At 44.5% G+C, this 27,789-nt stretch overlaps 1 protein-coding gene across 3 annotated transcripts in view; it reads left to right on the top strand.

Moving 5' to 3' along the window:
• The window catches only part of LRRC49 (leucine rich repeat containing 49), a 1,030,711-nt gene that overhangs the window by 358,719 nt on the left and 644,203 nt on the right, over positions 1–27,789 (top strand). For all 3 annotated transcript variants that reach the window (XM_078684608.1, XM_078684609.1, XM_078684610.1), the window contains one exon: positions 25,677–25,743. In XM_078684608.1, the coding sequence (XP_078540734.1) occupies positions 25,677–25,743 (67 nt within the window). The remainder of the gene's footprint in view (positions 1–25,676; positions 25,744–27,789) is intronic.

A 27,789-nucleotide genomic window follows, 5' to 3' on the forward strand; every position in this document is an offset into this window, starting at 1 on the left:
TTACTGTTTTCTTCAAGGCATAGTGTCGATGATCTCCTGCTGTATAGTGTCGCATCGGGTGTGGGGTGGGGACGGGGTTGATCTTTGGGATGGGGGGTAGGGGACTTAAGTTACTGTGTTGGAACGTTAATGGGTTGGGGGATAGGATCAAGCGGGGCGTGGTGTTGCAGTTGTTGCGACGTTTGTCCCCTGATGTGGTTTTGCTTCAGGAGACGCACTTGCTTGGCAATACGTGCCATGCCATGACTAGGCGTGGCTATCGTCTCATGGCGCACTCAGGTTTCACTTCTGGCTCCAGGGGGGTGGGCATTTTGGTTCGGAACTCCCTCCCTCTTGCTGTTGATGACATCATCCTTGATGATAGGGGACGGTACGCCGCCATTGTGGGGCGCTGGGAGGGGAGGGTTATTACCCTGCTCTCCGTGTATGTACCGCCGTGTCTCCAGACTACTACTTATGAGGATCTGGGAAGAGTGATCTTGGGAGTCCCCGAGGGTCTACTTGTAGTGGGCGGGGATTTCAACTCTGTAGTGTCGGGGATGTGTGATCGCTACCCCCCCCCATGAAATTGCAAAGTCACAATCCTGGTTGGGGGACTTCCTGGAGGCTCTGGGGCTCACCGACTGCTGGCGCCTGCTTCATCCTGGACGCTTACAGTATACCTTCCACTCTGGGGCCCACGGCAAGTCTTTCAAGACTTGACTATGTGCTGATGCCCTCCTCCCAGGCCTCCTTCATAAGGGAGGTGAAGCATTTAGCTAGGGGTATCTCGGACCATTCCCCACTTTGGTTGGTAGTAGACGCTCACTTGGGGTCGGAGGGTAGAGTGGCCCCGATAAACCCCTGGTATCTCCGCGATCCCAAGGTCAGGACGGAACTCATTAAAACGATTGACCAATACTTTGCTGAAAACGTGGGTTCTGTGTCCTCCTCTGTCACGTTGTGGGAAGTGTATAAAACTGTAATTCGGGGCCAGGCCCTCTCCTTGATTGGCGATGTTAAGAGATGTAGGCGGGAGGAGGTTGTCCGACTTGAGCATGATATTACTGTTCTTGAGGGGGAGTTGGAGTCCGTGGTCACCCCGGAGAGGCTGCACCTTTTGGGTCTAAAACAACTCGAGTACAGGGCGATGGTGACAGATGCGGCGAAGGAGATGAGCAGAGAACAGCAGGGACGTTTGTATGATGTGGGGGATAAGGCGGGGAAATTGCTCGCTTGGCTGGATAAGAGAGATTGTGCGAGTCGAGTGGTCCCTGTGGTTGTGGATGTGAATGACGTGAGTATCACCAACCATGCTGATATTGTTGAATGTTTCGCTGACTATTTCAGGGAAGTGTACTCCCCTGTATCTGACAGACCTGAGCAGGACTCCCACTTGCTCCTGCGCGATATCTCGCTGCCCCGTTTGTCCGACCCTGAAAGGGATCTCCTAGAGGCTCAGCCTACAGTTGATGAGGTCGCGACCGCCATCCGCTTGGTTCGCTCGGGGAAGGCCTCTGGCCCCAATGGACCCCCTATCGAGCTTTACAAGCTCCGTCCAGATGTGATAGCACCGTATCTGCGGTCGATGTTTTTAGAATCACTGGAGGTAGGCTCCCTCCCTCCTGACCAAAGATTGGCTTCCATAGTGGTGATTCACAAGGATGGCAAGCCACGTGACCGCTGCGCCTCCTTTAGGCCCATATCATTGATTAACCCCGAGCCGAAGATCCTGGCCAAAGTGCTTGCTAACCGCTTGGTCACTGTCATAAGCGATCTGGTTCATCCGGACCAATCCGGATTCATACCCCATCGCAACACGGCACTGAATCTCCGGCGCTTGCATGGAGTCCTTGCGCGGGCGGCGACTCTGCGAGAACCGGCCGTCTTGGCGTCTCTAGACGCCACCATGGCGTTTGATACGTTGGAGTGGCCATATCTTTGGGCAGTTCTCTCTAAATTCGGCTTCGGCCCTACCTTCATTGACTGGGTGAAACTGCTCTACACTGACCCTTTAGCCCAAGTGGTGGTAAACGGTCGTGTCTCAGCCTCCTTTGTTCTCGGTAGGGGAACGCGCCAGGGCTGCCCCTTGTCTCCTCTCTTGTTTGCCCCTGCTTTGGAGCCACTGGCGGCATGGCTGAGATGGGAACCGTCCTTGAGGGGCATTAGATGGAATCCGGAGTTTGAAGATCGCGTATCCTTATACGCAGATGATATACTTCTGTATCTAACGTCGCCTCGGAAATCGTTGATCGTCCTTTTTGACGTCTTGACTTCTTTCTGTACAAATTCCGGCCTTGTCATTAACTGGTCGAAGTGTTGCGTCTATGTTCTCTCCGGTGAGGCTCCTCTCCTGCCTCGTGGATGTCCTATCTCGGTGGTGCGGGAGGGCTTTGAGTACTTGGGGATTTTTATCACCTTGGACCCTGTGCTTCGTTATGAACGCAATTTGTTGCCCCCTCTCCAGCGCCTCCGTGCTGATGTGACTGCGTGGGGTAGGCTCCCTCTCTCTCCTCTGGGACGGGCGGCGTTGTTTAAGATGATGTCGCTCCCCCGGTTCCTTTATGCGCTGCAAAATACACTTGATATTGTGCCTGCCCGCTACTTTCGTGAGATCGAGAGCCTACAGAGACAGTTGATATGGGGGGGCCGATCTCGCATCGCTCTTGCGAAGCTGACGCTCCCGTGGTACGACGGGGGTATTGCGCTCCCGGACATTCGCCGCTACTATTGGGCCTCTCAGCTAGGGGCCATCAACCACGGCACTTACGGTCCTTTGCCGAACCCGGCGTTTGAGATGGATAGATGGCTGCTACCCGGTGGAGACTATAACAGGGCTCTGTACGTGAGATCTGTTGGCAAATCTCTCACGGGCCCCACTAGGACGGCGGTACAGGTGTGGTATCGCGCTACTGCGGCCCTGGGCTGGGCTGATAAGCCGACTCGTGTTACCCCGCTGTATGCGTCGGAAAAACTTGGCTCACTCTGGCAGTCGAAGGGTTTCGATAAGTGGGATATGATCGGGATCAGCAGGGTGAATGATGTGCGGGTCAAGGGTAGAATCAAGACGTTTGAGGAGCTGAAAGTGGAGTATGACTTGACGGATAGAGAATCCTTTCGGTATGCGCAAATCCGACATGCGGTTTTGTCCGTCTTTCCCCTGGGCTCACATATTCCGGAGGCGTCCCCGCTTGAAGATCGGATACTGGATGGGCATGTCCCTGATAGCACGATCTCGCTCATTTACAAAAAGTTGATCAATTCCAGAACCGACCTACTGAGTAACCTTCGAGAGGTATGGACTGGGGACGGTCTGGAACTCGACGACGAGGACTGGCAGGCTGCGATTTCTTCCCCGAAGGAAGTGGCTATCCCGGCGCGCCTCCGGTTTGTCCAGCTCAAAATTCTCCATAGGGTTTACGTGACTGGTCCGTGACTGGTGCGCATGGGATTCTCTGTGGATGGTCTGTGCAGGCGTGGCTGTGGTTTGGTAGGCACGTTTCTCCATATCATTTGGGAATGTCCTGTAGTGATGCGCTATTGGACTCGCGTGCACGAAGTTATGAGTGAGGTCACGGGTGTGCAATCGATGCCAGAGGCGAGACGGTGTCTGTTGAATGTCTGGGAGCCGAATGATTATGACCTGGCGCAGCTTCGATGGGTGACCTTGGGTAATATGATTGCCAAAAGAGACATTGCTCAGTTATGGGGTGCCCAGAGGCCGCCGACAGTTCTGGTGTGGCAACAAAACATGGACTGGTGCATGTTTAGGGAAAAGACAGTGTATGTCTCCCGTGGCACGCCCCGCAAATGGGGGAAAATCTGGAATCATTGGAACGCATACCGTGGTGATATATGTACTCCCCCCCCGTTCAGACTTGGACACTGACCCGTCATCCCCCCGGCCTGATGTTTCCTCCACGGGACTCTAAATGTCTTGCTTATTCCTGGTCTCCTTCCCCCTCCCCAATCTCAACACATGTTTCTGATCTTTGATTTGAGAATGTACCCCCCCCCCCCCGGCACCGAAATGACACATTTGTAATGTACTGCCTTGTTTTTTGTTTTCTTTTCTATGTTTTTCGTTCTTTGCATTCAATAAAAAGATTCCCAAAAAAAAAAAGTCTGTATTCTTGTTTGCGAAACAGGTGAGTTTAGAATCAATTAACGCCAGACCAGCACTATAAAACGACTACGTACATTTGCCTAGTTCACAAAGTCATTTGAACCATAGTTGGACTTTATAAAAATTGACTAATCAACATGAATTTAGTCACAAAACAAGCCACCGGGCAATTATATGATCACCCGGTATAGCTCGGCTCACCTCTCTGTGTAGACTCACTGCAAGCCAAATCGCTCTGCACTCTCGACTCCACTCAAGTGAGCGCGTGGTGGCATGCTGCGTCACTGCTGCATTTTAACAGCCCAGCACGGGGGCTGGCCAAAAATAATGTCCAGGGCAGTCATTGGTAGAGCTTTTGTACACTACAAGATTGACAGCCCTGGGACCCACATAGACGATACGCCTTGCACCGCACCACCACCACTATGTTAGGTGGTGCGTGCACATGACTGCCTGTGCTTTTCCCGCATTTTCACGTTGTAGCATGCTGCCCCCTAGAGCCTTCACCTGGCACTGCAGCTGCAGATACCACTCGCCAGGCCGGTCAAGTAGCCCTGAAAACTGGCTCGCCTTTGAAGAAATTGACTCGCATTTGCGAATAGTCGAGTACATTCTTTGAGCCCTGCAGAAGACCTTCATCCACAACAAGATCCTCGGCAACACCAGCAACTCAAAGGAATTCTTCAGCATCATCCAGGAATTCACCAAAACTCCCCACGAAACTGCAGACATCACTCCCTCCCAGGACCTGTGCAAAAAACTCTGCTCTAACTTCCATCTGAAAATCAAGTCCCTCTATGACAACTTCAACAAACATACACCTGACTCCAAAACCATTCCCTCCCCAAGCAACGCCTGCCAGCCCACCATCTCGTCCTGGAACCCAGTCACCACCGAAGACACATTATCGACCATGAAAGGCATTCACTCAGGAGCCTCCACGGACCCCTGCCCTCGGCGCACCATCAACGCCGCCTTCAAAACCAGAACATTCCCCGACGACTGTAAACGTACAGAAGTCAAACCCCTACTCAAGAAGCCCTCTGCAGATCCAACAGACCTCAAGAACTACTGACCCATCTCTCCTCCCCCTGGTCAACGTCACCGAGAAGACCGTGAACATCCACCTAACGAAATTGATCTAAGAGAACTCCACTCTTGACCCCTCCTAATCTGGATTCCGCAGCAACCACAGCACCAAGATCTCTCTACTCTCCGCTACAGATGACATCCGCACTCTCCTCGACCTAGGCCACACCACTGCCCTGATCCAACTCAACCTCTCTGCAACCTTTAACACCATCTCCCACTGCACACTCAACGCCAGACTCCATGACGCCGGCATACAGGGAACCGCCCTCGGCTGGCTCCGCTCCTTCCTCACAAGCAGAACCCAAAGAATCAGACTGCCACCATTCCTGTTCGAACCCACAGAGTACTTAAAGGATCATCACTCAGCCCTGCACTCTTCAACATCTACATGGCCCCCCTCGCTGCCATCGTCAGACCGCACAGACTCAGCATAGTACCCTACGACAACAACACCCAGCTCATCCTCTCCCTCACCAAGGACCCCATCATCACCAGACTCAGCTTCCAGGAAGGGATGAAGGACGTCACATCCTGGAGGAGCAGCAGCTGCCTTAAGCTCAACTTGGAGAGGACAGAAGTCCTCGTCCTCGTCCTTGGACACTCCCCCTCTGCATTGGACTACACCTGGTGTCCCACTGCCCTCTGCAGCCCTCTCAACCCCACAGACCATGCCCAGAACCTCAGCATCATATTAAACTGTTCCCTCTCCATGACCCGACAGATCAACGCCATCACCTCCACCTGTTTCAACTCCCTCTGCATCCTTCGCAAGACCTTCAAATTGATTCCCCCCAAATCAAGAAAGACCGTCACCCATGCACTCATAATCAGCAGACTGACTATGGAAATGCCCTCTGCACCAGGATGAACAAATCTCTACTCCGCAAACTCCAGACCATACAGAACACCGCTGGTAGACTCGTCCTCGGCATTCCTCGACACGAACATATCACCCAACACTTGCAAGACCTCCACTGGCTCCCCGTTGAGAAGAGAGTAACTTTCAAGAAACTCAACCATGCCTATAAATGCCTCCACAACACCGGACCCCAATATCTCAATAAAAGAATCTCCTTCCATGTACCCAAGAGAAACCTCTGATCCGCCGACCTTGCCCAGGCCGAAGCCCTGCGCTTCCGCAACGCAAGAATGACTGGAAGAGCCTTCTCCTACATTGCGGCTAAGACCTGGAACGAGCTCTGAATCAACATCAGACGCTCCCCCACTCTGCAAATCTTCAAGCAGACCCTCAAGACCTGGCACTTTGACTGACCGGAGCTACTCCTCCCACCCACCCCTCAGCACCTTGAAACCCTCAAGGGTGAGAAGCGCACTTCACAATTCCTTGATTGATTGAATGACTGATATGGTAATTTCACAAGCTGCTCAACATCGTGCCTGTAATCCTGCTTCTCCCCTCTCTGCTCCTCCTGATAGAGATGGACGACGTCTTGAGTCTATTGGGAAAAATTCTCCACCATGACAGCAAACACCGTTAGAGCAGCCAACTCTCTTGCCATTCTGGGCAGGTACGACCGCCAAATGTGGTCCGAAATTTTGCCTTTTATTGAAATGTTGCCTGAGGACTCGAAGGCTGAGGCGAGAAGAATTCTTTAGGAGGAGAAAGGATCTCTTCTGAGATTATTGACTGCGCTGTGGATGTGTCATCAACAGGTTCCGTCATTTGGCTGAGGTGGCAGCCCTGAGATGACAGAGCTGGTTAAGAGCTATTTCTTTCCGACAAGAAGTTTAGACAAAAATCATCGATATACCTTACGATAGCGAATCCTTATTTCGTCACCACATTGACGAAGCGCTGCAAACTATTAAAAAGGAAACAGATACTGCAAAGGCTGTAGGCACACTGCAGTTCAAGAAGCAGCCTTTTCGTGGAGCCAGAGGATGTGGCTCGTCCTCCTTTCGGGGAGATTATAATCAATATAAACAGTACCAACGTATCAAGGTCAATCTCGATATTCATCATCATAACATCAGTAGTCGTACAAGCAACCTCCTGCCGCTTCCTACAAGCACTACAGAGGCAAAACTGCCTTTAGAGGCAGAGAGGACACCAAGAAACAGTGACAAACGCCGAGAGCCAGCCACAGTTCCCACCTATCCTACCAAGATTAGTGCTAGAATTTCCTTTTTCCTCCCCGAATGGTCTACAATAATAACAGACAGATGGGTTTTAGATATAGTTTCAAATGGTCACACTTGGGAATTTAAAAAAATCCCCCCAAACTGTGCACCCCGAGGTCCTCCTCCCTCTCATCTAAAGGAACTGTTATCTCAGATAAATATATTGTTGCACAAAGGAGCTATGCAAGTGGTACTCACTAAGAGGTAACTGTTCCTAAAAAAGGGGAAAGACAACCTATTGTGGTTGGAAAAGACTGTCAGAGTGGTCTCTCAATACAGTTGGGTTCGGATGAAGGTCGGGGAATTTGGCCGTTTAGACATAGTGCCCTCACACACCCTTGTGAGTGTCATGCTTCATCATCGGGCGTTGCTCCTCGTGGGGGTGGTGCTGCTGTGCTCCACAGGCCCAGCGAGAGGGCTCTTTGTTGGAGATCTTTCGAGGAGACGCTGCAGTTGTGCATGTAGGTGTGTGGGCTTAGGGAAGTGAGTGAGTGAGTTAAAATTACCTTCACAGTACCCAGAAACTGAGTTTTATTCAGGGGTCCGGAAGACAAAGTTAAAAGACAAGGGATGACAGTCAAGGGCAAATTGAACAGCCAGCAACGGTCCTTACTCATCAATCTATTGGAGTTAAAAGCAATGTTCATGGTCCTGAAATCCTTTCTGTCAATAATTTCAGAAGCATCAGTCTTAATTCGGACAGACAATATGACAATTATAGACTAACTAACAAAACAAGGAGGGACAAGAACAACAATCCTATCCCTGCAGGCCCAGCAGATTTGGGATTGGGCAATTCGGCACCAGATAACGTTAACAGCGGAACATGTACCAGGAGTGGCCAATATCCTGGTGGATTCCTTAATCAGGTCAATCACAGCCAACCATGAATGGGAACTCCACCAATCGATGCTGGATCGTATCTTCCGGTTATGGGGCACACCGAAGTTAAACCTGTTTGCGACCATTCTGAACCGCAAATGCCATTTCTTCGCCAGCTGGCTACCCCAACAGGGATCGTGTGGGAATGCGTTTTTGATAAATTGGTCAAAGATTTATGGTTACACTTTTCCTCTGATTCCTTTAATCCCAAGGGTGCTACGGAAGATGAGGAAGGAACCTTGCCAAATACTACTCATAAGCACCCATGTAGCCTCACCAGTTCTGATTCACAGAGCTTCTCCTCCTATCGGAGTGCAAACCCAGGTTGTTCTGTCCAATACCGAACTTGCTAATGACGAATCATGTCCAAGTCTGCCATCGGACCCAACATTATGATTGTCGGCTTAGCTCCTGAACACTATGAGGTCGCCGACCTGACCATCCCTGCTGACTGCCGAGAAGTCCTTGCGAACACTAGAGCGCTGTGCATTATCAAAACCTACCAGCTTGAGTGGAAGAGATTCTGCCATTGGTGTGCAATTTCAGAAGTACATCCTGTTCGATCTCCACCAGAACAGTTACTACCTTTCTTCTTGCAGCGGGCTAAATCTGGCCTCTCCCATTCGTCCATTAAGGTTTCCCTCCCCACAATCTCCAGATTTCGACAGCATAATGGGTCACAGTCGCTTTGGTCATCAAGAATTATAAAACAATTTCTTAAAGGATTGTTTAGAATATTCCCTCCATTTAGGTGTCCACCTCCGCCTTGGCATCTCAACATGGTATTGGCACAACTTATGAGGAGCCCAGTTGAGCCCATTCACAGAGCAGATCTCGAATACATTACATGGAAGACGTCTGCTGGCTCTTACGTCAGCCAGACTAGTAAGCGACATACATGCTTTCACTATTCTGTCATCCTTTCCTTCATTTTACAAGGGACTCTGTTATACTTCATACCAATCCTACCTTTATCCCTAAAGTCCCATCGGATTTTCATTTAAATGAACCAGTCATATTTTATAAACTTTTTTCCCAAATCTACAAACATCTGCGGAAAGATCTTTACATTCCTTGGATTTATTTATTTATTTATTTATTTATTTATTTATAACACTTGCAAAGCGCGCTAATACCAACCGGTGTCCTGGCGCTGGATCTAAAGAGGTGTATAAAATTCTACTTACAAAAGACCAACAACATCCACAAGACTGATCAGATTTTTGTAGCTTATGGTAAAATCAGAAAGGAATATCCTGTTACTAAGCAAATGAAAGCACATTGGATATCATCAGTGATACAGTTTTGCCAACAGTGGGCAGGCAAACCTTTATCTTCAACAGTAAGAGAGCTGTCTCCTTTTCGACGGCTCTCTTTGCCTGTGGGCCTATACAGCAGATATGCAGAGCAGCAACCTGGTCCAGCAGGCACACTTTTACCAGGCATCACTGTCTGGAAGATACAAGCAATGTGGACACAGCTGTGGGACAATCGGTTCACCGTAATCATTTTCAGAAAGGTGAGCCTCTCTCCTTTCCTCCTTCTTATAGGTTTGACAATTGCCTTTATTTCATTGATATTTGAATTAAGTTTGTTGTATCATGTATACATTGTTATGTACACTTGCATATTTAAATACATACATGCAGGTGAATGTCTTTATATATATATATAGGAAGGGGTGTGCGGAGATGGAACCGGTAGAGGGCCAGTACAATACCATCATTAATTTAACCAACACGGCTCTCACCAATGCACAAAAGCAATTGTTAGCTTTGGGCTTATCATTCTGTCCCGAATCCAATTTCTCCTACACACAGTCTTGCATTGATGTGTACAAATTTATAAGAAAAATCAAGTTAGGAAAGTTCTTTCAACTTAACAAATTTCCGAACACAACCAACATTGAGAACATCATGCTTGACAATCTGCAAGCTATAGACTTTGATGCACTAAGAGCAATGCAATCATTGGCTAATGAAGATTCCGATATGTCAACATCTGATCCCGATTTTATGAATATTGAGGGAATTAATACAGGTGTGGCGGCTGCCAGTCCATTTCATCTCCCTTCTTCATTTTGTCCCATGATGCCAAGGGATGCTGTGGACACATTCAGTGAATTGGTTATTGGGTATTTGAAGAAACTTAACATCAAAATCAACTCCCAAAAATGTAAACAGAACTATTTAAGTAAAGAGGTATTGGACTCTGATGAATAAATTACGTGCCAAAAATAGGATTGTAGTTTTGGGTGCTGATAAAGGTGGTAATATTGTGTTATGGCCGAAAAGTGATTACCTTAAGGAAGCTGAACGTCACCTATCCGATTCTAATTGCTATTCTAAAGTTGGTTGAGACCTTTTGGTCCAGGTAAAAGTGATTGTAAAAAAACAGCTACAACAATGGAAAAGACAGGGTATTTTATCCAAGAATTAATTCTCATTTTTAAATAATGATTTTCCAACTGTGGCCACCCTGTATTTCATTCCCAAAATTCATAAGGGTATCCTCCCTGTAACGGGCAGGCTGATCATATCATCTAGGAATAATTTGTTAGAAGCTATCTCAAAGTATGTTGATTACTTTCTTCAACCCCATATGACCACCTTACCATCTTTTATAAAGGATACAGGTGATTTTCTGAAAAAACTACATGATGTGACATGTCGACCGGGTTTCATGTTAATTACATTTGACATAGCCTCGCTGTATACCAGCATTCACCATTCGCAGGGTCCTGGCAGTCAAACACTTTCTTAATTCCTGTGCCATAAACCTACATGACCATAATTGTATGCTGCTTCTAATGATAGATTTGCGCCTGAACAATAATCTATTCTTATTTAATAAGACTTTATATAAACAACTAAGAGGCGTTGCAATGGGGGCTTGTTTTTCTCCCACCTATGCCTGCCTTTTGGTTGGCTGGTGGGAGTAACACATCCTCAAGGTAACCCATAGACATGCTTGAGACACACATATCAAATACTATGGCAGGTACATCAATGACATTTTCATCATTTGGGAGGGCACTGAAGTTGAGGCTACCCATTTCATCAATTCCATCAATGGTAATGTCATGAATTTACAATTCACTGCAACCCTTAGCACTCAGAGGGTAGAATTTCTTGATGTGGAGGTGTATGTTTGGGAGGATAATTTGGCCACTAAACTCCATAGGAAGTTCACCACTGGCAATCCCACATTACATGCCATTAGTGCCCACCCTCCCCACCTTATCCACAGCATACCATACAGAGAATTTCTTCGGTTATGGCGCATATGCAGCACGGATTCTTATTTAGTGCATTGTCAAAATGAAGCTATGAACCGTTTTCTGTCCCGTGGTTATCAACCATTGAACCTGCAGATGGCCTTGGAGAAGGCCAATTCTCGCAGTCGTGAATTATGTCTAATAACTAGGAAAGAACAGGATGCACAACTCTTGAGTGGAACCCCTTTGACTGAGAAACAACCCTATTAGACTTATTACCACATTTTGTAAACAGGACAAGACCATTCGTAAAATAATATATAAGCATTGGCCCATTGTCCTCACTGATTTAACGCTGCAATTTCTGCTACCTGATCTCCCTGCCATCGCATTCAGGACGGCACCTTCTATGAGGGATGCTTTGGTGAAATCTAGTCCTGAACTTACTGTGAATGTTCCCTGGTTATCCAAATTTGGCTTTATTAAATGTGCCTCCTGTCGGGCTTGCAAATTTGGAATTAATATGTCTGAGTATTACACAGCTTTTGCCAAATTCCGGTCCAAATTAGAGCACATTACACATGTCGGACGAAGTTTGCGGTGTATGTGCTTGAGTGCACATGCCATCTAAAATACATAGGGAGCACAAAATGCCTGTTTTCAGTCGAATATTGCAACATTTGCGTGCAATTGTCAACTCTGATCCCAATTACCCGGTTACCCAACATTTCAAAGCAATACATGCTAACAGAGTTAATGATTTGAAATATTTTGTAATTGGGGCGGTCCCTCTGTCGATTCGGGGGGGGGGGCAACAGCGAGAGACAGCTGCGCCAGTTAGAATCTACATTAATTTTAACTATGGATACCAGAGTGCCTAAGGGCCTGAACACCAGTGAGGACCTTTACAACTTTTTGTAAACATTAGGACAACGTTGGCATTTCTGTTTACATGCGACATTATTTCCAATATGCAACTGTATAATCAATAGTAATTCATAAGAAGTTATTTTTAAGGGTATCCATAACATAAATTCAATGAGCTACTTTTGCACATATTGTTCAATGTACTGTATTCATGAGATTGACAGCCATTTAATCCCTCCCATGCTCATGACGAGCTCAGCTCGTCATGACCCACGGTGGCCGTGTGCTCATGACGAGCTGAGTTCGTCATAATGGTCAGAACGTTCGCACGCGGGGCTAATTCCCCCGCTGTGCTGAACGTTCTGAAGAAACAAGTGGCTGAGCTCGTCATGAGCACCGGGGGGGCTGTGCTCATCCCCCCAGCACAGCCGGGGAATTAGCCCCGCAGGCAAGGGGTTAAGCACTAGCACTTTATTGGCAAGACTTGACTGTATTAGCAATTTTTTTTGTATTTTGCCTTTACCCCTACCCTTTTTTTAATCAGTGTGTCTTTTTTAATCATCATTAATGGTTTTTCAGCACTTTATCACATAATCTGTGCACATATTTATATAGGGAACATCTGTTTTACTCTTATTGAGTACCATGGGTCTCTTTTTATGATTTTATATTTATGAAGTATAGCTTTTTATATATGCTACAAATGCCTATTATCTACCATATTTATAGCAAATTTTTAGCCATCTTGGCTTCAGTACTGTATTTAGACATACATAATTGTTTATGTTTAGGCACTTGCCATTACTCTAGCCACGATGGGGACACTATACATCAACTCCATTTGTGAGAAACAACACACAATTGTTATAATCAGTACCCCATATATGTGTTTATAACTGTGTATTAATTGGGCAAGCTTATACTCAGCTTTCAGTCGTTTTTGTTTTATTATCATAAACTGTTTACAACCTGACTGGAGACAAGACCATTATGAGCACTGTGCACTTTAAATTGAATTACTGTATATATTTAAGAAGGCTCTTCTCGTAATACATGTTCCCTTTCAAGTATTATTTCTGTGTTTATCACTCACTTCAACCAATCACAGTGGTGATTTGGCACATTGCATATATAAAAATGGTGGTCATGCACCAGCGCGTCAAGTGAGCAAGATCGCGGAGGCGATAGAAACGCGTCTAAGGCGGACACTTGTCTGCACACTTTATGGAAGAATAAACTGCAGTATGCTTCTGTGAGCCCGCGTACTTGGATTTTGTTTTTGGAGTTTCTGCCTGTTTGTGGTCCAGACCTGATGGATCCTTCCTAGCAATTGGAAGATCGGGACTTGTGTTTTATATATATATATACATATATATATGTACCGACAATAAAGAATTGATGGCTGATACTTTACCTGTTGTGCTGCTTCTCCTTAAACAGGCAACTGTGAAGTTGGATGTGCTGCGGCTTGCCTGAGCCACGGAGGATGCCCCTGTGTTTGCAACTCTCCAGTAGTAACGTCAAACTACGCCATTACAATTGGGAACAGGAGCCTGTTTTTTGCTGAGTGAAAGTACGAGAGAGGATTCAAGTGGTACCTCACAAACCCACTGGGATTATACTTTGAAGATTGCTTCGTATCCAGGCAGCTCACGGGAGTAACATTTGGCACTACATGGTCCATGAAGCCGTGAGTTCGGCCACGCCCAGATGGGCGGGACTTGATTCATCATAAAGTGGTGCCACAAAGTGCCAGGACTATGCGGTATTCCAGTGCCTTTGAAAAAGTGTAAAGGACATGAAACGCTTCAGGCACAAGCTGGATTGATTGTTGTGGTGTCCGACATTGCCCTCGCTGTACCGGCAATCAAGAATTGATGGCTGATACTTTACCTGTTGTGCGGCTTCTCCTTAAACAGGCAACTGTAAAGTTGGATGTGCTGCGACTTGCCTGAGCTGCGGAGGATGCCCTGGTGTTTGCAACACTCCAGTAGGGACGTCAAACTACGCCATTACAATTGGGAACAGGAGCCTGTTTTTTGCCAAGTGAAAGTACGAGAGAGGATTCAAGTCGTACCTCACAAACCCACTGAGGTTATACTTTGAAGATTGCTTCTTATCCAGGCAGCTCAGGGGAGTAACATTTGGCACTACATGGTCCATGAGGCCGTGGGTTCGGCTACGCCCAGATGGGCGGGACTTGATTCATCATAAAGTGGTGCCACAAAATGCCAGGACTATGCGGTATTCCAGTGCCTTTGAAAAAGTGTAAAGGACATGAAACGCTTCAGGCACAAGCTGGATTGATTGTTGTGGTGTCCGACATTGCCCTCGCTGTACCGGCAATAAAGAATTGATGGCTGATACTTTACCTGTTGTGCGGCTTCTCCTTAAACAGGGAACTGTAAAGTTGGATGTGCTGCGACTTGCCTGAGCTGCGGAGGATGCCCTGGTGTTTGCAACACTCCAGTAGGGACGTCAAACTACGCCATTACAATTGGTAACAGGAGCCTGTTTTTTGCCAAGTGAAAGTACGAGAGAGGATTCAAGTCGTACCTCACAAACCCACTGAGGTTATACTTTGAAGATTGCTTCATATCCAGGCAGCTCAGGGGAGTAACATTTGGCACTACATTGTCCATGAGGCCGTGGGTTCGGCTACGCCCAGATGGGCGGGACTTGATTCATCATAAAGTGGTGCCACAAAATGCCAGGACTATGCGGTATTCCAGTGCCTTTGAAAAAGTGTCAAGGACATGAAACGCGTCAGGCACAAGCTGGATTGATTGTTGTGGTGTCCGACATTGCCCTCGCTGTACCGGCAATAAAGAATTGATGGCTGATACTTTACCTGTTGTGCGGCTTCGCCTTAAACAGGCAACTGTGAAGTTGTGTATGTATATATATATATATATATATATACATATAGATATATAGAAAATGCCGTTGTGTGCCCTCCCAATGCTTCAGGGCACCTTGTGAGAAATAAATGTGCGCGGCAGCCCGTGCCGCGGGGATTGAGCACCACTTTTATTAACTGGATGTAAAGGCTGTGACTTGGAACACTTCCTAATCACGAAGCACGGCGTTTTCAAGCTAAAAGAAAACTCATTTGCGCAAAACCCCATCCTACTAAGGAATCAATTGGTTTTAAACTATAGACATTGAACACTGCACCTACAAAGGTAATAACGAACTGTTCACCATTATGGACTACTTGTCCCAGCATTCTATCAGGCCTAGGTAGGCCACACCCACTAATGGTATTCCACTGAATAAAGGATTTAAAATGGTGAAGTTTGCAGTGAATCCTTGTCAGCCCAAGAAGAAGGGGCGGAATGCCTCGAAACGCGTCGGCTTCAGTTGAACTGCTGGGGAATGACAGGCGAGTTGCAGCGAGGCTTTCACTATAGAAAATGCCGTTGTGTGCCCTCCCAATGCCTCAGGGCACCTTGTGAGAAATATATATATATATATATACATATACACTTAGGACCTATTATCCATAGGAAATCTGCAACATTCTATTCCCAATAACTTTGGCGCCGATAGATTCATCTTTGCGAAATTTTCCAAACTTTTGGCCAGCTCTGGTCTGCTCCTATCCTGAAAGTTTCAGGATGATTCGTCAAGTGGTGGCCATGCAATTTTCCATAGGACCTTTAGCCACAGCTGCAGCCCAAACTCCTGAACGTAATCATGCCAAATTTGGCAAAGATGTAGTCCTCAGTTCAGACTTGTGCCTTTTGCTTAAATGGTGTCAATCTGTTCAGTAGTTCCTGCGAAAAGTACAGTAAGAAGCATTTATATATCTATGGGCGCGGTGGATCCGCGCACCCTGAGCGCACCATAAGTGCACCTTTCCGATCACGCGCTGAATGCTAATTGGCTGTCAAGTGGTTGTCAACATTCGAAACCAGGAACTGTTGGCAGCCATTTTGTGCCTCGGTAGAAGCGAGGCTGAAGAAGTCAGTGGAACAAGTGTGCAAAACGTATAAAGGGGGCGGGGTAGAAATATCCTCATCCTCTAGACCTGCTTAGGGGGTCCCACAAAATTATTATTATTGTTTTTTTTAAAAGACCCGGCAGGTGCGTGTACTGAGCGCGGACTCTGCCGTAAAAAAATAAATAAAATAAAATGGTGCTTTTTTAATAATCAGCCCCCGGGGGGGCTAAATACCGGAGGCAAAAATTTACATTTTATAGGGGGCCCAGAGGGGCCCCCCAGCCCTGGGGATCGTCACCCCCTGGGGCTAACAAAAAAAAAATGGTGGGGGAGAGGTCGAAGGTCCCCAAAGCCGCGGGGACCACCACCACCCGGGGCTTTATGTATTGTGGGAGGGGGACTGCGTGGCCCTCCTCCTGGAGCACTGGAGGGCCTGTCACCCCCTGGGGCTACAAAAAAAAATTATTGGGGGGCTGCAAAGTCTACAAAGCCCCGGGGACCACCATTCTCTGTGACTTTATGTATTGTGGGAGGGCCGGTTTCTGAGGTGTCCCGGGGTGTCCATCCCGCCCTCCTGTAGCAAGGAAATCTGTTCTCTCTTTCAAAATCTAATTTAGATTGCTTTTTCACATGGGGAGCTGCATGTTAGAAGCTCCCCATGTGGAAAAGCAATACTGGCTCCCAACGCGTAGAAGTTGTGCACTAAAGGCGCTGGAGTAGCGCACCCTACAGATTATGAGTCGTGCATTCAGCACGTGCACACCAGGGGGCCCAATGAGCGCTGCGCTGGGTGCGCGACTTTGATTTTACAGTAAAAAAAATAGCCCCTATCAGTAATTTCTAATATCCCCGAGGACCCTATTCCCCGGGTCTTATAAAAAATGTTGGGGACCGTGGGGGGAGCCACAATGGCCCCAAGGTCCCGCCAGCTCCCCGCGTCCTTTGGGAGCCGGCATTGTTTTTCCACATGGGGAGATGCTAACTTGCATGTGGAAAAGCAATCTGGTTTAGATTTTGAAAGTGAGAACAGATTTCACTGCTCTGTCTTTCAAAATCCAAACCAAGGGGCATATTATCAAGCAGGGCGATAACAATTATTGCCAATTTAATGGGCTTGATAATATGACCTTGTGAATTCCACTAGAAACCCATGTTCTGGTGTGAACATGGGCTTCTATTGGAAAGTGGTGCAAGGGTGTTTTAAATCTGGTTTGTATTTTGAAAGAGAGAGCAGGGTGCATCTATCGGGTAAGTGCAGGTTAGTGTAGGGGTAACAATTAGTATTCTAACTCCATGGGGGTGCATCTGTAGGGTAAATTCAGGTTACTGTAGGGGTACCAATTACTATTCTAACTCCAGGGGGTGCATCTGTAGGGTAAGTGCATGTTAGTGTAGGGGTAACATTTACTTTTCTAACTCCAGGGGGGGTGCATCTGTACGGTATGTGCTGGATAGTGTATGAGTAACAATTACTATGAAAGGAGAAGGAGACACACACTTTCACGGTCAACCTGGACGAACAGAAAGTGACGAAAAGATGATTTCCGACGTGTTTACCCTTGAGAGCCTGGTTAATCATTAAATGGGGTCTGGCAGATAAGTGCATACTTATTCTGCAAGAAGCCTTTCGGGGTCTTGCGAAAGCAAGTCATCCTCAATAATTCGCATCGCACTAGATTTGTTAAGCAAATGTCGCAAATGTTCTTTTTAACTTTGCAACTGAAGTAAGGAGCGGCAGACAGTGGTGAAACGTAAGTCATGTAATTGATCGCTAATGCAGCGATAATGTTAAAGTCGTGACATCATTTTCACGTTAATGTTTTTAAGATTGTTGATTATACTTCACCTCGTAAACTTTATTTAATCAAACACACATGTGTTTTATTCCAAAGCGTTCTTTTAAACTACCCTTTTTTATTGTTATTATTTATTGTAAGCAACAATTGCCTCCCCCTGCGTGTACTTGCAAGGTCATCTGATTTGTTCGTATGTTAAAAACAGAAACTTTCTACATCTCTTTTTTCATTGGTTGTGAAGAATTGTAAGAAGACGCATTACCCACCAATAAGTTTCCTTGCGCAGATTTTCAAAAACATTTGATTGACTGTTGTGTGGTTAACTCTACCTTCCTGTTCCTAATGTTGATTGGCTTGTTTTTTCTATGTGACGTTTCGATACCCTCACCATGTACGTAGCTCATTTTGTGACGCACTTTATTTTATAATGCGTTTCACAAACTAGGTGTGATAGGGTATTTTTAACTTAAACTGTGTACCCTGCTTACGAGTTTGTTGACTTTAAAGGTATTTAAAAATATTATTCTATTTTCTATTGCATCATATTTGTGCGGACTTTTTTCCTTTAGCGTGGAGTACTTTGTCCTTTCATTAAATGTATAATTCTTCAAAGAATCCTTGGAAGAAAAATGCAGAAGTTTTAAAAATATTTTTATTGAGTCTTTTATATTTATCACATGGGTGAAATCCAAAATCTTTTTTTCATTCATTGGTATCACGCGTTGGACCACATTTATTACATTTTATCATAAGCACTCATTCCTTAAGTTTACATTATATAAGTGTTGCCCCATCATCTTTATTTTAATGTTAGGGCTTTTTTTTACTTTCAGATAAAGTAGAATAGAAGTGCTACGACAAACACTCCCTCACTACTTTAGCTTTCTTTTTTTATGTACATTTCAATCATTTTTAAAAATTGAAAGCATTAACATTAACATTTGAAGACACAATTATATTATTATTTTTTTTAAAAGTGCTTGCGAATATAATCCTCCTGTTCTTCACGAGTGAAAATTGGTAAAAGCACTACTCAATATAAATACTTTTATCCCATTTTCACTGTAGAAGCTAAAGAGTATTTTCCTTTGTTGTAAAGTATTTCCTTTTTGCTTCAATAGTGTATTTATAGTACATTTTTCAATCATTAAGAAATACTTGCATACCAAAACAAATATTATTTATTATTCTTTGAAATCCTCTGTTGAAAGTCATCCAACTCCATTTGAAGAATCATAAAGTTGAATGTAAATTAAAATATACATAAACAATATGATCCTTCTGTGGAAATGAAAGATAAACTCAAGATGATACCATCGTTCCTAATCGTTACCATGCACGTCGTAATTCCTTAATTAACCTATATTTCTTGTAATGGTTCTTTCGTCAACTCGTTATTATATTCCCTTTCAACTTAAATACAGTACATTTTATAATCATTTAAATATTTTTGCTTTCTTTTTTTAAAAATATCAAACATATACCCATTTACAAAATTTACCTCTGTTCGATATTCTTTCCTTCCTGCGTCGAAATTCATCCAACTCCTCTGGAGGGCAAATAATGTTTATGTATTTTTAAATATACATTAACAATATGTTCTCTCTGAGGAAATTAAAGATATTCTCAAGATACTTCCACAGCCCCGAATCATTACCATGCTTGTAGTTTATTTCCCCTTATTGATTCTCTGAAACAAAGCTAATCATCCCTCGGGTGTTGTTTATATACTTTTTGGTTACTTAACAGTCTATGGGATCAGTTTATTGCTCCTCCCACTTTTAACTCTCGTTCTCATTTCCACTGTTTTAGTACGTCATGTGTTTATGTAAACATGCCTCTTTTCATACTTTTTAACTTTCGTATACTTTCTGAAATGCTTTATTTAAACTCAATTTTCTTATTAAAGCATTTCTATAGGTTACTTTTTTTTAAATACGAGAATTAACAATCATTCCACTTTTTTTTCCCGACTTATTATTCTAGTAACTTCCCTTTTTTTTAAACTTCTTTTTTTATTATTCTTCATTACTCTAAACCCCTATTTTCCCTGCATCCCGTGCCAGAGATACTCTCTATTAAACTACGAGCATTCTAATTTATATCTGAGTATTCATTTATTTAATTCCATTACTCCGAGTTTTAATACATTTATTTATCTAATTTTCTTAATCTTTCTTTATACACTGCAAGGAGTACTGTTATTTGTCTATAATCACACTGTTTCCATTTGGGAAAATTGAGAGAGAAGGATTTGGTTGGTTGGTGTGTTTGCAGACACATAAGTACATGTACTGTTGTAGTGAGTTAAGCTTTAGGGCATGTAGTGCTTGAAACTCCTATGCACTATGCCTGTAGTAGTCTAACGACCTTCACACTTGTGTTTCAGGCCTACAATTCCCCAGTTAGAATCCTTACACTCCAGCAAACACTATGTGACCGCTTTTACAATCCCATAGTGACTCTTTCAGTAGCATGTAGTAATCCTTTCAGTGAAGTCGAAGGGATACTGTTATTTGTCTAGAATCACACTGTGAGTCACTGTTCATTTAGGAAAATTGAGTGAGAATGATTTGGTTGGTTGATGTATTTGCAGTTACATAAGTATATGTACTCTAGCAGTAAACTAGGCTTTAGGGCATGCAGTGCTTCAAACTGCTATGCATTATGTATGTAGTGATGTAACCACTTTTACATTTGTGCTTCAGGCCTACAATTTGCCAGTCACTATCCATATACTCCAGCAAACACAGTGTGACCGCTGTTGCAATCCCCTTGTGACTCTTTCAGTACCATGTAGTAATTCATTCACTAAAGTAAAAGTCAACCAATTAAGAATTCACCCAGTGTCTTTCCTTATATTACTGTAATCATTCAGTCAATAAGCATGTACTCATGCAGTGAGCCAGGCTTTTGGGAATGGAGTGCTTTAAAGTACTATGCATTATGCATGTAGTGGTGTAATGACCTTCACATTTGTGCTTTAGGACTACAATTCCCCACTCACTATCCATACCAGGAGTGTCCGACCAGTAGTTCGGGAACTATTGGTAGCTCACTAGCAGCCTGAAAGTAACTCTCAGAGGTGAAGCCAAACCAAGGCAATTTCAGACATTCTGTGTATATTAAAGAAGGCAGCATTGCTCATTTCACTACCCTTAAGAGTTATAGACAGCCAAACTAATGGCAAGACCTGTTGATAACACTTAAACACACACTCTGGTGGCGTATCAATCAATCAATCAGGGATGTATAGAGCGCACTACTCACCTGTGAGGGTCTCCAGGCGCTGGGGGAGTGCGTGGGGGGGATTTGTGCAGCTTTGGTCATTCGAAAAGCTAGGTCTTATGGCTCTTCTTGAATGCTGTCAGTGTGGGGCTTCATCTGATGCTGAGGGGGAGTTCATTTCAGGTCTTGGCCATGATGTAGGAGAAGGGTGTGCCTCCTTTCTTGTTCTGTGGATGCAGAGGATTTCGGCCAAGGCCTGGTCAGCGGAGTGGAGGTTTCTTTTGGGTTGTGGAGGGCTTTATAGGGGTGTGAGAGCACCTTGAAGGTTACTCTTTTTTCGACGGGGAGCAAGTGGAGTGCTTGTTTATGCTGGGTAATGTGGTCTTGTCGTGGGATACTGAGGATGAGTCTGGCTGCAGAGTTCTGGACAGACTGAAGTTTGTGGAGTAGAGATTTGTTGATTCCGGCATAGAGGGCGTTCCCCTAGTCCAGCCTGCTGGTGATGAGTGCATGGGTGACGGTCTTCTTTAATTCGGGGGGTGGGTCCATTTGAAGGTCTTGCTGAGTATGTGGAGGGTGTTGAAGCATGTGGAAGCTGCAGCGTTGGCCTATGGGTCTCTCACATGGAACATGTTTATCCACTTTAAATCTGAGTTGGGGAGACTTACTGCTGTGGTAATTTCGTTTGTGGCACACTGCATGTGACTACACAAACAGCACATGCCTGCAGTTTAAGCAGCAGTGCAGAGGTAAGCAAAGACTTCCAACATATTTATGTACATATGTTGCATCCCTGTGCTTCGGAAGTAGCTTAGCACGCTGTAGCTAAAGAGTTTACAGTGTCATGCTACAGCACTTCCTTATAGTCCTGCAGTTATACATTCAGCATATACCACAAATGCATTCTTTAGTCAATTATGCAGTACGTATACATTTATGTAAACTTTCACACACTAGCATATAAATTTAGCTATTTCTTTAACCGTAGTTAGATCTGAAAATAACTTTTTTTTTGTTTTTTGTACTTTTACCAGGACCGCCCACCCCCAACCAGGAACTTCTGCTTTCTCGCTGTGCCAGAAGGCAGAAACAAATGGTAGTTATTACAGCACTACCATTTGTTTCTGCCTTCTCGCATGGCGAGAAAGCAGGGTGGTGGCACCCAAACGCCCCTATAGAGGAGCCGCCACTGTTCAAATATGGTAATTTGTGTTTTACAGTGAGTGATGAAAGGTTACAGTAGTGTATGATGTGGTGTATCTGATTGTCACGTGGATGATGTCATCAGTAATGTCATCAGTGATGTCACTGACCATGTCATGAATGATGTAATATGTGACAACATCACCAGTGGATTGCGGGCGCGAGAGTTACAGTTAGTACAATATATGTATATATACATATTTATATATATATATGTATTTGTGATGTATTTTTCTACGTACAGAATTATGTACATTTTCTACTGCATGCCTTATATCAGCATACATACCTATAATCCTACTGCTATCTATTCAGATTCAAGCCTGTGAATCTATAAAAGATACCCCATTACTGGAGAAGAAAATAAGTTACTTACCTGTAAACCGTGGTTCTCCAGTATTGGTATCTTTCATAGATTCACATGCGACCCACCCTCCTCCCCATTGATGCTCCCCTGGTTTATTTTAGATATTTATATTACACTTGTGCTAAAAAAATCTGAGAGCCTGGAGCTTCTGTGGAGAGGGTTCTAGAGGGTGCTGTCGCCTGATTGGCTGGAGTTTGAACCATTCCTAATGACTAGGACGAGATATTAAAGTGAATGTTTTTTCTCTAACTTTAATGTTAAAGTCATTACTTACTGCTTTTTATGTAGCGTGGGACTCCCACTTCAGTGACGGGGAATGATTCAAGCATGTGAATTTATGAAAGATACTAATACTGAAGAACCACAGTTTACAGGTTAGTAACTTTTTTTCTTCCACTACAAAAACAGATCAGCAATAATAACCTAGGAAACTACCAATCTAGCTTCAGATCACGTTGGAGCAAAGAGACTGCAACCATTCTCATAGCCCTTGGCATAATTGAACACCAATAGTAGAGCACTGATTCAAACCCTGGAAACAATGGTTCACCTCCTACCTTGACAACTTCGCCAGCTTCTCTAGATGGGGTCTCAAGATTTGAGAAAAAACCTGTCACCAGCAGAGTACTCCAAGACTCCAAACTACCCCCTTTCATGTCAACTTCCACCAGCTCCTTCACATGTAAGCCTCATGATTTATGAAACATCCTCTCACCAGCAGAGGTACTCTAAATCACACCAGTCACCTACAACCTCTTCATGGAATCCTTTGAGGCCCAACATACGTCTAGCAGCATCAAGACTCATGAATAAATAGACAAGGCACAACTCTCGTTCAGATTTTTCTTATCTCCTGATATCCAGGTTTGATCTCATCCAAAACGTCAAGTCAAGTGCATTCCTTTTCCTTGTCTACATGACTAGTCTACCACAAATGTAATGGTAAACAATTTGGGTAAACATAATGTGTATTTGTAAAGTGCATGCTCACTCCTTGGGCCATATTGGCACTAAATAACAGCTGTTTGTTGTTATCCAACTCGATTTTTCGGATTTCATTGACCTCAGAAGGATGAAAGACTGAGTGGACCCACTGGAATTTAAACCTGTGACCATGAGGTCAAACAGAGATACCTGCATCATGCATTAGCCCACTGAGCTACCGTCCCCAGCCATTACACCCAGTTATCTGTATTAGTGAACAATATTCACTGCATTAGATGTGATCAAGCAAGTCATGTAATAGTGTTTATTTTCCTTATTCAATTATTTACATTTTGGCAGGCAGTGCACGCCACCAAAACGTGCAATTAAGTATAATGTACATGTAATATGGCAGACATGACATTCACCAACTTTAAGTCATTGAGCCCTCTCTCATCTGGAGAGAGGCAACATTTGGCTATGTGGCCTCCCCAACACAATAGTGGCCTACCCCTGCTGTTCATGTCAAATACCTGAGGAAGTTCGACTTCATCCTTTCAAGACTGAAGGAATAACACTGGCTGCCACTCCAAAGCTGCATCCTTTTATATAAGGCCACCAGAAAAAAAAACTCTGCACCTTATTTCATGCGAAAGCTCAGACTGGATACAAATAAATATATTTTAAAAAAACAGAAAAACAGAAACTAGCCTTCTCAGTCTATTCAGCCAGGACCTATAACAACAGGTCTATCAGCATTAGATCTGCACAGACCCTCCTGCAATTCAGAAAGTCTCTCAAAACACACCTCAGAGAGCACTACCCATCTAAAGGATAGGAACCAACCACCCTAATTAGTTGTTCTGTTGTGGCAATCATGTATTGTACTTGAAGGATATAACCCAATGTCAGCTGTCTGTTGCTTATTACCAAGGTTCATGTTTTATAAATTAAAATCATACACATAGATGCTTCAATTCTGGCAAGGACTTCAAGTGCAAAAATACGAGGGTCATACTTGGCAACGGGTGAGATGGAGACAAATGTTTGAGCCTTCACAAAGGCATTGAAGAATATCACGTAGTTGAGAGACTTTTTGCTAACATGACCAAAGCCAGGTCTGGAGAAATCTAATTCATGCAGGGTTTTCACTCAACATTCAACAAAAGGAATTTGACATGGGCGGGGATGAGGGTCAACCAGAAATGCGAGGTGATTCTACAAATAAGAATCAAGGACTCCGTTGGCAATGTATATTACTCACTCTTGAAAACGTAAAAAGCACCACACTTAGCCAATGATCCTGTAAATGGTTTTGAGGACACTTTTTCTGCTACGGACAGCAGGAAAAGAAGGTTGCTGCAGACCTACCTGTGTCGTAAACACCTATGTCTTAAACAAAAATAAGACCTTCCTGTAATTGGTATAACAATCTTTTTCTTGTCACAAAGGGCACCTAGTGTGGGCTTGTCAGCATGTCAGGCAATGTATCAATGCAGTGCCCTTTCATTGAAAATCACATAACAGTATTGGTGTCAACACAGAGACAGTACTTCCTAAAATATTACATTCATTTGATTCATAGAACATGCATGAATTATATTATGCAATCCCTCTGGTAAAAATAATATTTTAAGTAGGCTTCGTTAGAGCTTATGTTTATGAAGGATTTCTAAAGGTACAAGAATATGTGTTTGACGCATATTTATGATAATTATAAAATCATTGTTCATTTTATTTTAACGTTGATCATTTGTCTAGGTACATGACTTGTCATTCCAACGTTTGGCCCCTAACTGAAGACTACAAAACCAACTGAGTTCTAATGGTGATGTCTAGTGATGTATGTTAATTTGATCACATGACTTTTGAAATATAAAGTAATTTCAAAATATATTTATGTTTAGAATTAAGAAAATCACAAATCTTGAGAAACTAGAAAAACTTGATGTATTGGATCTTCATGGAAATCAGGTAAATAGAAGTTTGTATTTGTAATATTTTTTTCACAAAATTGTTATTGATTTTCAAACAGCAATGCAGACATTACAGCAGTAGTGACAGTGCATGTAGATATATTACAAACGCTGAGTTATTTTGCTTGTGTTGTGTGGCAACCCCATGATGTCCCATGAGCGTGAGTTGTGACTGCTGGCTTGGAATGTAGATGGTTCTATAGGTTGTATTATGGTACACTCAGGCCTGAACCATGTGGTCTGAACCACATATGTGTCTTTACCATGCATGCTTTTACCAAACATGCTTTTACCCCGCAATTTCGTGGTAAAGACATGATTGGTAAAGGTACATGTGGGTGGTAACGATCACACCCCTGCCCCCACCCTGAAAATGGTCCCTTTCCCCCGCCCGAGCCCTAAAACTTGACCCCCACACCCTAAAAACTACCTGACCCCAGCCTCCCCGCCCTGAACCCTAAAAAGTATCCCCTACACCTTTAAACTACCCAACCCTGAGGCCTAAATCTGCCCAGTCCTCAAAACTGTCCCTTTTCCCTGCCCAAGCCCTAAAAACTGTCTCCATACCCTATAAACGACCCCAACCCTGCCCCTGCTGAAAATACTGAACCCTACCCCTGTAAACTAACCTGACCCAGCCCTCCTGCCCTGAGGCCTAAAACTGCCCCATCCCAGAAAACTATCCCTTCCCCCTGCCCTACTAAAAACTGAACCCACACTATAAAAACTACCTGGAAACCAGTCCCCGCCACCCTCAGCCCTAAAAACGACCCCAACCTGACCAGTCCTGAGACCTAAAACATGGCCTCCTGCCCTATAAACAACCCGACCACCCCTGAGCCCTAAAACCTACCTCTACCCCAAAAACCCCTCCCACTCCCAAAAACCCGGCCCCAGCCCAACTTATCTGACTGTGTCCTCTCACGATCCTTCCTCATCCTGCCCGCCCATTCCACCAGCTGCATGGTTAAGGCATATGCGTGGTTAAGGCAAGCGTGGTTCGTCTTGTGGGGGAAACGGCACTCTTGGCTCAGTCCGCATTCTTCAGGCTGTTTCCCAATTCTATATCATCTATCCTTCATGTCCAGAGCTCTTTGTGGGTTAGCCAGCAGTGTAGAACAAGTGTTTATGGCGAATGACCATAGTCAGACAACATTGTCTGAAACAGCAAAATAAATGAGGTTTCAATTGACGAGGGGCCATTTGAACATTAAGGTAGGGGGAAGAGAGAGACAGGGGTGAGGCGGAAGTCCTCCATGTCCACTAATTAATACCACTATGGTCTATCCAGTCATGCCCTCCAAATCCTACCATGTTTGTGGGGCCTCTTGTCTTGTATAGCACCCTCTCCAAATGTGAACAATGAATTGTGCCCATTTTCCATTCTTGTCGTGTGTGTGTGGGGGGTCTCTAGAGATCCACCTCTTTTCTATATCTCTTTTTGCGATTGCATATTCCATGCCTATGAATGTGTGGTTGCTTCCAGTGCCTCCCAACTCCTCCATGATACTCAATAATATCAGCCATGCCCTCCAAATCCTACCATGTTTGTGGGGCCTCTTGTCTTGTATAGCACCCTCTCCAAATGTGAACAATGAATTGTGCCCTTTTTCCATTCTTGTCGTGTGTGTGTGGGGGGTCTCTAGAGATCCACCTCTTTTCTATATCTCTTTTTGCGATTGCATATTCCATGCCTATGAATGTGTGGTTGCTTCCAGTGCCTCCCAACTCCTCCATGATACTCAATAATATCAGTGTGGGTATGATTTCTACTGGTTTTTCAACTGTGGTGCCAGGGATTGTTGAATTTGTTTCCAGTAGGACTGAATAACGAGGCAGTCCCATATAACATGCTTCCTGGTACCCCTTGTATACTGACATCAGATACAATTTGGGGAGATACCGGTACCATTCCTCTACAACCCCTCCAGGGTACATTATATTCTGTGAAGGTAACTGAATTGGATGAGGCAAAGGTGGGCTTAGCACTCCAAGGTATGGGTCGCTGTCGTAGCATTTCTCAGTTCACCCTCTTCCTTCATGC

Source organism: Lissotriton helveticus, chromosome 3_2 (genome assembly GCF_964261635.1).
Source record: "Lissotriton helveticus chromosome 3_2, aLisHel1.1, whole genome shotgun sequence".
NCBI classification, from domain to species: domain Eukaryota; kingdom Metazoa; phylum Chordata; class Amphibia; order Caudata; family Salamandridae; genus Lissotriton; species Lissotriton helveticus.